The following is a 12,182-nucleotide window of genomic DNA, read 5'->3' on the forward strand; positions in this document are numbered from 1 at the left end:
TGTGTATAAATAATATGTAATAAATGTGTGAATAACCAAGAATCAGTTAAAACCAGAACAACCTATATATTAGGAAGGACAGGCTTTAATCGACTCCTACAAATGTTCATATCAACTTTCTCTTCAGCTTTGAACCAGATTTCTTGGCTTTGCATCCTTAACATCAGTTTCAGATAAATATTTTCAGCCACACAAACATTCCGTATCAAGCTCATCCAGATAGCAGTCACAACAAAGTCTCTTGGCTTTCCTGGGACTCTTGTCGTCTTGTGTTTGTTGATCATAGTTATTGTAATTTTTTTAAGCAAGTCATTTTTTATAAAAGCCTTGTTAAAGGGAAGAGGCAGGGATCTCACCAATGGAAGAGTATCATAGCTCTATAAGAAAACAAGAGGTTCTATTGTTAATATCAGTGGTTCTCAGTTATTGGCCTATTTGACTGGTCACTTGAATTAAATGGGTTTAATACAGACCTTAATAACTTAAAAGAACAAGTAGGCCTATAAATGTCATCTTTGTCCTATTGTGTTCTGTCAGAAATCGGAATTTTCCGATTCGGAAATAATATAATCTATGATTTTAATAATAGCCAGAACATTATTGTACAAACGGACCCTAGCTACAAAACAATCAAGAACCCCTGGTTTATATTGAATTGCTGACACTGATTCTTTCAGCTATTACTAAACCTATACTTAGAATTATCAATAGTTTAAATGCAAACTTCAGCGTAAAATATTGTTTAAGGGTTTCATTGCCATATTCAAAGCGAGAGCCAAACAAAACCAGGTAGATGATATTTGATGCTGCATCATGGAATAAACTCTGAGGATACAAGGAACTTCCTAAAAATAGAGAACCTATGTTTACTGGACAGCTTTCATCAACAGGAACATGATAATATAATAAAGCAATACATTGATACAAGAATGTTTCTCCAATTATGCAACAAGGTGTTCAATTTCCCCAAGCCAAAGTTCCTCAAGGTCCTGAGAGCAAAGCGTCGAAGTTCGTTCTATCCAGGACCATAATCAGCAAGTAAGACTCCTGTTACATACCCAGAATTCACTCTGTTTGTATGTAAAATAGTATCCTTTTAAATCACTAGAAGAAAATATTATTGGGTAATTATTTGTGACAAATCTCACCTTTTTGTTCAGTTATATGACTGATTAGCACATGTGGGCATCCAGAAAAGTCTGCAGATTTGTTCACCAGAGGTTCTTTTATAGCCTTCAAACCATTCAAAACAACAACTGGTCTACTCCTGAGATACCGGCTGTAAACCACCGAAAATACCCCCTCAACTTGGTCGTCTTCTCAACTACCAGTTTCTTCCCCAGAGTGATGTCAAATCAACATGGCCACTCAGTTCTTTTTCTCTACTTTTTAAATTATTTTATAGCAGTACTGGCTTTAGATCAATTAATATACTTGGTTAAATCTATAACATTGACCACTTGAAAAGGTAGTCATCAACATTTGAGATATCACTAAGCTTAGCCAGTTAGCCTGTTGTTAACGCTACTCATTGTTGTCCGCTGTTGTTGCTGTGCTGTAAATTCAGTCCGAAATGTTGCATGAAGGATGCACCAGAATTTAGCGGAAATCACCATGCCAGTGCAACGTTGTAGTTAGGTCTACCTACACCTGAAAGACAAGGGACAATCTTTTTAGGACAACTCTGGACAGAGAAGATAACTGGTTTGAAAGATGTATAACTGGAACAAGCATCTCTGTACATACAGGGAGGTCTCTGATACTACCTATCACCTACTTACAAGACTGTCCTCATTTTCCCCAGTGGTTTAAAAATTTACAACTCCAGAACTCCAAATCAATGATCCAGAAGCTGAGATGATGTAACACTGACAATTGCCAGCTCAGTATTTTTCCCATTTCAGCTCAACAACCAGAGAAGTTTGTGGGGAGGTTTGCCAGGTTTCAGCAAAATTCCCACCCCAATACATCTCAAACTAGCCAAAACTGTTTGAGAGAAGAAAAAGGTAGACCAACTTTCTTTTTTGTTCAGTCTTTTTGTGGGGAATAAGTCATTATCTGCAACACATCTATTATGCGTGGAACCTGGCAACCCTGTTCACAGAACACAGAAATTCACTAACATGATACAAATAGGAGGTGTACTCTTTGGTTTTAGCCTGACCTAAACACTGCCTTATTGAGCTCCAAAATAAAACCATTTTTCTACTATATTTCTGTACAAACTAAAGAAATATGATTTCATATATTGAGCAGTTGCTCCATATAGCTCACATAGACCTTGCACAGGGCAGCATATTCCTGCCGGGCCTCCAAACAATTTCATCATTTAATTAATTTAAAAAATATATAAAACTTGTATGTTCATTGCACATGTTTTTTTTTGTAATTTTCAATAACTGGTACTCAATCATTATTAAAAGAAAATCCTCTCGGAAAATCATAATGGCATTATAATGAAATGCCGCTTCAAGGACCCATTTTTCTCGCAGAAGCACCGTGAGTGCATCCCAGCTTTATGATAGTTTCTGATAGTGTATCCAGGGAACATTCTGATCTTTCTGGAATGTACCAAACCCCAAAACTGAAGTAAATCTGGCAAAATATCATTAGATGGCTATTGTTGTCAAGTGTAGGCTAAACAACAGTTTTGTGATTTGGGAAAGACTTTGTTGCCTTTAAACAGATAGTTTTGTTCACACATAGTTTATATACTTTTTTTCAGATAGCCTTTAAGAACGCCTTTGACAAAAGAAGATCATATTGAAATCAGTCTCATGGTTGGATCGGGAAGCTGTCACAAGGTTGCGATGGACTTTAACAGGAAACATGGCGAGCACATCACACACGTCGCTGTTGCCAAATTGGGAGCCAAAGCTGGAGAGACGACTCCGTGTATGTTTACAAAGAAATAGCAATCATGTAGAGCAATCATGCAGACACAAAACCCAACAAGAATTAAGGAGCCCAACATGATGACTGTCGTACCGCTGCTCTACACACTGCACTCTTTTGGCTGCCAAATCTCCTCCCTAAATCAACTTGTCAATTCTGTGTACTATGGAGTAGTTTCTTATTACATTGATGTTTTGTAAATAAAGTTATATTTTGCTAAAAAAAAAATGTTAATTTCCCCTATGTATGGAGACTGCTGGGACACCCTGTAGTGTGCAAAATTGAATTTTTTTCCAGCAGCCCTGTTTTCTATAGTGTTTTCCAGTGTTTCCATTCTGAAAGGATACCACTATCCATGGATAGTGGTATCCATTCAGTCGGTGCAGCCAAAGAGCTGTGAAACACTTAATTCTCCATTTCCCATGAGTACAGATGTTACCTGATGGGCCAAAGCACCTTGAAATTAGTTTGGGAATTCCAAAACATTTTGATCAAATGACCCTCAATAGACATGAATATGAATTTTCTGTGAACCCGAGCACTGACCACCCTACATAATTTTTTAAAATTCTGGATTCATAATTTATGACTTGTAAATTCATATCACTTTGTAAATGTTTTGCCATTTTTTTGTGTTTGTTTTCTTGAATTCTGTTGTTCCACTGAGTCAGAGTCACTTGTTGATGTAACTAGGAACTAGCAAAGGTAGATGGATGGAGAATTTGTTCATTTTTATTGCTGAACTCCTACACTAGTGCAGCATGTCAGGATAGTGAAAAAGACTAAAATAGCACGTAATGTAAATATGGCTTGTTTTACTGTTTCATGATGTTTTCACAAATCAAACTTGGACACTAGCACCAAGACATAAGCAATTAAAATGTGCTGTATTGTTTTTATAATTTTACATTTACATTTATAGCATTTGGCATTTATAGGTACAAACATAAACATCTTGTGACAAATGCAACTTTTTAATCATTGTTGAAAACAAGATCCGGGTTTATTATTAGTAGTTTAAGTAGTTTACTTTAATATTGAAATTTGATATAGCTGATTGATTAAACCTCTGTTGGCCTCTTTTTCTCTTATACTAGAACAAGTTTCATGATCCATAAAGAAATTTTCAATATGCAGACATATTGTATACCAGCTCTACATTTCTCTAGCTGGCTGTCTCTGCCTGACTAGCATCCTGTATGGTTTGGGTGTAAGTGTTAGGCCAAACACAGGACTGAAATCTGGTTGTCCTGCATCTTCAGGCCAAATGAACTGAAAGCGGTGCAGCAGAGTAACCAAGAAGAGGAAGAGCTCCATGCGAGCCAGACCTTCACCAAGACATATACGAGGCCCTGCACACATGAACAGATACATAAATTTAAACTTGCTTTTTGTCAGATTCAAATGAATTAATCTCTGCTTTGGGTAAATGAGGTTTGAATGATGTTTGCAGTGTCCTTTCACTCCTGAGTTCTCACCAGAAGAAAAGGGCATGAAGGCGTCAGGCTTCTCAAACTGTCCCTGATCATTTAGGAAGTTTGATGGGTTAAAATCATGAGGAAACTTCCACTGGCCTTCTTCGCTCAACACTGAGGACAGGTTGGGGATGATCATAGTTCCCTGGAACACCGAGAAATAAAAAACGAGATTAACATGAGTAGCAAAACAGTGAAACCAAAGCAATTGAAATCGTCACCTTTGGGATGGTGTAGTTCATCAGTTCAGTATCTCTTGTGGTACAGTGGAACACACTCAGAGGGACGGTGTTGGCGATGCGCTGACACTCGTGAATCATTGCCTGTGTGTACGGCATGTTGTGTCTGTCCTCGAAAGATATCTGAGATTTACTCTCCATAACCTCATCAATCTCCTGCTGGCATCTCTCTAGAAACAAAGCATGCATGGCACTGTTATTAGATTCATTCAACCTGTCAATTTTGGCAATAAATATCAAACTTTCAACATTGATTTAATAAGAAGGCTTAGAATACAAAGTAATGGACAATTTAAAAGTTCAGACTCTGGATGTCCGGATGAGCCATGAGGTAGAGAATTGCTGTAAGGAGTGTGTTGGATGTGGTGTCAGTTCCAGCTACATGCAGATTAATAATATACATCACCAGTTGGTCTTCACTGAAAGTGGATTCATTGTCTCTCTATTAAAAACAACATGCAAATTATCACATTTTAGCATGATTTCTCATCACACAAAACAGAAGGGACTTCATCACACAAATACACATATTTAATAAATGTGTATTTAAAAATTCACATATTTACAATTTATTTTGGTTTAATTTAATTTGAATGTATTTATTTCTGTAAAGCTGCTTTGTGACAATGTCCATCGTTAAAAACGCTATAAAAATAAAATTTAATTGAATTGAATTGAAAATACAAACCTTATCAAGCTCATCCAGATAGCAGTCGACAAAGTCTCTTGGTTTTCCTGGGACTCTTGTTGTCTTGTGCTTCTTGATCATGTTTGCTGTCATGGCTTTAAGTGTGTTGTTATTATCAAAGCCTTTTTTAAAGGGAAGGGGCAAAGACCTCACCACAGGAAGTGCATCATAGATCTACAAGAAAACAGGAGATTTGCTTGTTGTACTACATGCATTATGTTTTCTTCCCTTCTTATCTAAAGCAGCTAAAGCAAAAGAAAAAAAAAGAAAGATCCTAGCGTAAACTTACACCAGTCTGGTCTCAAACCTTTTGCATCCAGGGACTCCTTTGATTGAAATTTAACTCCACTGACCACTTGAGTACTTATTTATGAACATAATACAACTATACAAATATTAGAGTCATTGTTTAAATGTGTGAAAAAAATAACACTGAGACGTAGAAAGTTTTATTCCTGAACTTTCCAAAAATACACACTGGGTCCAAGATAACATTATTTATAGGTAATTGCTTTTTGCTATAATTTGCAATGACTATAATGACTCAGTAGTAAATATAAAAAAATGTATAATGATGAGTTGTGATTTCCACAACTGTAACATGAAATTAAAAGCCCTTAGCATTAGTCCTAATCCAAATAACCATTGCCAGGCTATTTCGAAGTGACAGCTGTATACTGTAACGATTTATAATCACACTGGTGTCTGGTGTCATCCAGAAGACGATGGGTTCCCTTTTGAGTCTGGTTCCTCTCAAGGTTTCTTCCGCATGTTGTCTCAGGGATTTTTTTTTTTCTTACCACTGTCACCTCTGGCTTGCTCATTAGGGATCTAAATCTACAAATTTACCAGATTTCTGTAAAGCCGCTTTGGGACAGTGTTTGGTTGTTTATAATGCAATGCCATGCCAGCTACTCTAGCTATTTTCATGGCAAGAAACAGGTTAACTTGTAGCAAATTACAAACGTTTATCCTCAATAAAAAAATCTAAAACTAAATCTGGCCTCAATTCATTAAAAATCTTTTCATATGAATCAACTGAATATAAAAAAAAAAAGAGTCCTAGAGGAGTTAAAACCATCACAGTCCATTAAAATATGCCTCAAACGTATTGGACTTTGGCATAAGGGACATAAAGGAGGATCTTCACCCATTAACAAAAACTTGTGAGTGAGTCTGGAGTGGCCTATTCGGCAACAAGTGTAGACAATATGGCCCCAGCGATTATCCAAGTAGAAACAATGTTTTCTACCAACAACAGGATTGATTTCATAAAGTTTATTTGTACTACATTGATCCTAATCGGTTTGCCATTTTTTGAAGACATAAGAGTTTATAATGGGTTTCTTTGTGACGATGTCTATTATTAAAATTGTTATACAAATAAAGTAGAATTGAACTGAACTTACCATTGCCCAAGGTCCATTAGCGAGCTTTACATTTTCAGTAAACAGCCGAATGTATATTTTAAGGGTTTCATCGCCATAGTCAAAGCGAGTGCCAAACAAAACAAGGTAGATGATATTTGATGCCGCATCATGGAACAAAGTCTGAGGATACATGGAGCTTCCTACAAATAGAAATGCTATATTAATGTCTTTTTACTTGCTTTAGCTATAATCAACAGAAACATGAATAATAAAGAAACGTGTTCGTACCAGCATTCTTCTCCAATTTTGCAATGAGATGTTCAATTTCTCCCAGAATCCTGTTCTCCATAGACTGTTTCCCCAAGCCAAAGTTCCTTAAGGTCATGAGAGCAAAGCGCCGATGCTCTTTCCATTGAAGACCATAATCAGCCGTTATGACTCCTGTTTCATTTTACTCACATCAGTAACACACTTTAGAGTTGCACTAATGGTACATTAATGTATAACAGAAACGTGATACAGTCTGGTGACATGGGATGTGTAATTGTTTTTCACAGATCTCACCTTTTCCTTCAGTTACATCCTTAACCAGGCCGTCTGGCCGTCCTGAAAAATCTGCAGATTTGGTCACCAGAGCTTCTCTTATGGCTTTTAAACCATTAAGAACAACAACTGGTTTTGTCCCAATGTACAGGCTGTAAATGTTTCCATATTGCTCAGCCAACTAAACATACAATATGCAACAAATGTTATTTAAGACAAAAATAAAATAAATATACACATTGCAAAAGTGTCATTAGGTAAAATGCTGTTCTGTCATAAGCTGGCTGTACACTGTTGTAACAATAGTCCACTGAGGCAAGCGTAGTGAAGAACCCAAGTGCAGCTTTTATTTAACAAAGTGAAATCCAAAATACAAATACAGACTTGACTTGACCTGCAGATGAAACTAGACTCGAACAGACAGCAGGTTACAACATCAATACACGACAAGAGACAATGGCTACATGAGGTCTATATATACCAAACAATCAAGGTCACATGACACAATCCAACCAATGGGGAACAAGACACATGACTTAACCAACCAATCAGAACATGACACAGTGAACAAAGGAACCAATAGCAGGAATACAAGAGGGAAAAGGAACCACATGACTAGACAGGAACCATGACTAAACTCCAAAATAAAAGACATGAGAGCAATGAACAAGAAACACAAACAAAACCCAAACCCCACGTTACATATCCCCCCCTCTACGGGCGGCTCCAGACGCACAAACAAAACCCAAACCTAACAAGTCCAGGAGGGTGGTAGAACGAAGGTGGAACAGGGGGAGGGATGGAGGGCCAGGCCAGTGAAGGGGAACAGGATCTGGATAAAGACATGGACCATGGAACAATGGGCAAGACCATGGGACATGAAGCAGTGGTAGACCTGGACCCTGGAGCAAGGGCAGGTCTAGACTGTGAAGCAGTGGCAGACTGTGGAACAATGGAGGACCAGGGTCATGGAGTAGTGGCAGACTGTGGAACAGTGGAGGACCTCGGCCGTGGAGTAGTGGCAGACTGTGGAACAGTGGAGGACCTGGGCCATGGAGTAGTGGCAGACTGTGGAACAGTGGAGGACCTGGGCCATGGAACAGTGGCAGACTGTAGAACAGTGGAGGGCCAGGGTCATGGAGCAGTGGAGGAACAGGGGACTGAGGCAGAGCGGGCTGAGCAGAGAGCCAGGGCAGAGCAGGCGGAGCTGAAGAGAACCAGGGTGTAGCAGGCGGAGCTGAAGAACACCATGGTGGAGCAGACGACCACCACAGCAGAGCAGAGGAGAGCAAATATCCCCACGGCAGAGCAGATGTCCACCAACGTAGAGCTAACGACGCAGGTGCCCACCAAGGCGGATCAGGCAGGACTGGAACAGAGAGCACAGAGAGGTTAATAACGGCCTCTGCGGCTCTGACAGCCTCTGCGGCTGTCAGAGAGTTCACAGATGGCCTCCTTGGCCGTGACAGGACAGTCAGAGAGTTCACAGAGGGTCTCCATGGCCGTGACAGGACAAACTGAGTTCATGAAAGGCCTCCATGGCCATGACAGGACAGGCTGTGAGTTCATGAAAGGCCTCCATGGCCATGACAGGACAGGCAGAGGCCTCTGGGGCAGACTCGTGGACAGGAGGGGCCTCTGGGGCAGACTCGTGGACAGGAGAGGCCTCAGAATTCCAGTGTGCAGCCCAAACACTCAGGATGGCTACCGCCATCACGGGCAGCACAGCAGACAGTGGCATGCTTGCAAGGCTTGAGTGTGTTGAGGCTGTGAGGCTTGAAAGTGTAGGGACCACTGGGATGCCAGCCGCTCGCACTGACGTCAGAGGTAGATCCATCACACTGGCAATCAGTCTCATCAGTCCTGGCCCAAGCTCCACATCCGCAGGAGCTTGGGTACTATATCCCCCCAAAAAAAATTCTTAGGGGAAACTTGCATGGCATCCATGGCATGACGGGGTTCTGGCAAGGTGGCCATGGCATTAGAAGGCTCTGGCGTGGCAACCATCTTGACTGTAAGCTCTGACATGGCAGTCATGATGGGTCGAGACTCAGGAGTAGCAGCCGTGACATGATGAGGTTCTGACGTGACGGCCGTGGCGTGATGAGGCTCAGGCGTGGCGGCCATATTGGCCGGGGACTCAGGCGTGGCGGCCATCTTGGCCGGGGACTCAGGCGTGGCAGGCTTGTCGTGAGCAGGCCCTGGATTAGCAGGTGTGTCGTGAGCAGGCCCTGGAGTGGCAGACGTGACGTGAGCAGGCCCTGGAGTAGAAGACATGACGTGAGCAGGCCCTGGAGTAGCAGACATGACGTGAGCAGGCCCTGGAGTAGCAGACATGACGTGAGCAGGCCCTGGAGTAGCAGGCATGACGTCAGGAGGTGCTGGCTTGGCAGGCATGACGTGAGCAGATTCAGGAGTAGTAGGCATGACGTGAACAACTCCTGACATGACGGTCAGGACATGACAATGCTCCGGTGTGGTGGGTACCAGAAGATAGCAGTGTTCCTCATCCGCAATCCCCACAGTGAACGAGGAACCACTCAACTGGAGTATAAAGTCAATATATTTAGCCAGAGTCCAGTGAGGCATGTGATGTGGCATTAACAAAGATCCTCTATGGCCCTGTCGCCTTGACGAAGGCAGAGGAGGTGAGAAGCTGCTGGGTTCATGGTAGCGGTGGTGTATTCTGTAACAATAGTCCACTGAGGCGAGCGTAGTGAAGAACCCTAGTGCAGCTTTTATTTAACAAAGTGAAATCCAAAATACAAATACAGACTTGACTTGGCATGAACAAATTAGCGAACAGACAGCAGGTTACAACATCAATACACGACAAGAGACAATGGCTACATGAGGTCTATATATACCAAACAATCAAGGTCACATGACACAATTCAACCAATGAGGAACAAGACACATGACTTAACCAACCAATCAGAACATGACACAATGAACAAAGGAACCAATAGCAGGAATACAAGAGGGCAAAGGAACCACATGACTAGACAGGAACCATGACTAAACTCCAAAATATCCAACCAATGAGGAACAAGACACATCACTTAACCAACCAATCAGAACATGACACAATGAACAAAGGAACCAATAGCAGGAATACAAGAGGGCAAAGGAACCACATGACTAGGCAGGAACCATGACTAAACTCCAAAATATCCAACCAATGAGGAACAAGACACATCACTTAACCAACCAATCAGAACATGACACAATGAACAAAGGAACTAATAGCAGGAATACAAGAGGGCAAAGGAACCACATGACTAGACAGGAGCCATGACTAAACTCCAAAATAAAAGACATGAGAGCAATGAACAAGAAACACAAACAAAACCCAAACCCCACGTTACAACTGTGGGATTGAACACAATTTTGCTGTCACAGACAAAGCTTGCACTTCATAAAAGAAATCCTTTGGAACAAAAGATGGCCAACTACAAAATTCTGGCAGTGTCATAAATTCAAATCTCAGAGTGAGAGTGATACTACGAAACTCCAGGCATCAGTCACCAGTAAGAGGACAGCCACTGAAGGACTCTAGTGGGTGACTGCCCCCTCAGATGCCCCATGGTTGAAAAAAACACAGCAAAAGCACCATATAGGGTGCCTCTACGATAGATAAAAAGTGATAATGTGCCCTCTAGGGAGCCGTACAATGGAGAAAATATGATATACTGCCCTAATGGCTGGCCAAGTAGAAGAACAGGATGAAATGCCCTCTAGGGTGCTGCCGTTTATGAGAAAGTGTGATGTAGTGCCCTCTAGGGTGCCCTTCCAGTGGAGGAAATGAGATAGTGTGATAAAATGAGATGATGTGCACTCTAGGGTGCTCCTATAGCAGAAAAAACATAGGCTAATTCCCTACAGGTGTTCTTCAGACAGCAAACATGGTAATGGACAGAAAAATATCCTCATTACGTAAGGCTAACTTTGAAGAATGTTTCATGCAAGCAAAAGTGTCATTAGGTAAAATGTTGCTCTGTCATAAGCTGGCTGTACACTGTTGGATTGAACACAATTTTGCTGTCACAGACAAAGCTTGCACTTCATAAAAGAAATCCTTTGGAACAAAAGATGGCCAACTACAAAATTCAAATGTCATAAATTCAAATCTCAGAGTGAGAGTGCTACTACGAAACTCCAGTCATAAGTCACCAGTAAGAGGACAGCCACTGATGGACTCTAGTGGGTGACTGCCAACTCAGATGCCCCATGGTCGAAAAAACAAAGAAAGCACCCTATAGGGTGCCTCTACGATAAAAAGTGATAATGTGCCCTCTAGGGAGCCTGTTTTCTGCACAAGTCTGTAATTTTCTTTAATCGTAGGACTATCGTCTGTCGTCTATACACCAAAGACCTAAACACATGTTCACATGAAAACACACCTGTTGCCAAGAATCAGATGAGTTATTTTTTGCAAACAACTACCATTCATTCACTGCTTACACAAATAATCACGTATTTAAAAAATAATATGATGTTGTACCTTCTCAAAGTCTTTCAGAGGATTTTTGATGTTAATATGAAACAAGTTCCCAAATATAGGGACGGGTCGTGGTCCAGGAGGGAAGTTCTTGGGCCTCTGGATCCTGATGAAGAGGAAGAAAAGGCAGACACAAAAAGCAACCAGAATCCAGGAACCCAGCATGATGTCTGTTGTACTGCTGCTCTATACACTACTAACCTTTGGAATGACAAATACTTAATACAAACCTTTGGAATGACAAATACTTAATACAAACAGAGCTTGTTAATCATTTACATAGTTTACAGTCACAATCATTGGTACCTCGAATAGTGCAGGCTACAGCTGGGAGTAGAGCTTTCTCTTACAAAGCCCCACAGCTATGGAACAGCCTTCCACTTAGTGTTCAAGTCAAGTCAAGTCAAGTGGAGTTTATTGTCATTTCAACCATATACAAGTACATAGTGAAACGAAACAACGTTTCTCCAG

The 12,182-nt window shown here is 40.9% G+C and overlaps 1 protein-coding gene across 1 annotated transcript; it reads right to left on the reverse strand.

The window, feature by feature from the left end:
- Nucleotides 1–3,693: 3,693 nt before the first annotated feature.
- LOC113531564 (cytochrome P450 2D3-like) lies at nucleotides 3,694–11,913 on the reverse strand. Its single transcript, XM_053235623.1, has 9 exons — nucleotides 11,715–11,913; nucleotides 7,232–7,391; nucleotides 6,956–7,108; nucleotides 6,707–6,867; nucleotides 5,298–5,471; nucleotides 4,916–5,051; nucleotides 4,592–4,779; nucleotides 4,374–4,515; nucleotides 3,694–4,247 (listed from the first exon to the last, which is right to left on the reverse strand). Exons 1-9 carry the CDS (start codon nucleotides 11,874–11,876, stop codon nucleotides 4,051–4,053), a joined length of 1,473 nt encoding a protein of 490 aa, XP_053091598.1. The 5' UTR covers nucleotides 11,877–11,913; the 3' UTR covers nucleotides 3,694–4,050.
- Nucleotides 11,914–12,182: the final 269 nt, after the last annotated feature.

Source organism: Pangasianodon hypophthalmus, chromosome 7, assembly GCF_027358585.1.
Source record: "Pangasianodon hypophthalmus isolate fPanHyp1 chromosome 7, fPanHyp1.pri, whole genome shotgun sequence".
NCBI lineage: Eukaryota > Metazoa > Chordata > Actinopteri > Siluriformes > Pangasiidae > Pangasianodon > Pangasianodon hypophthalmus.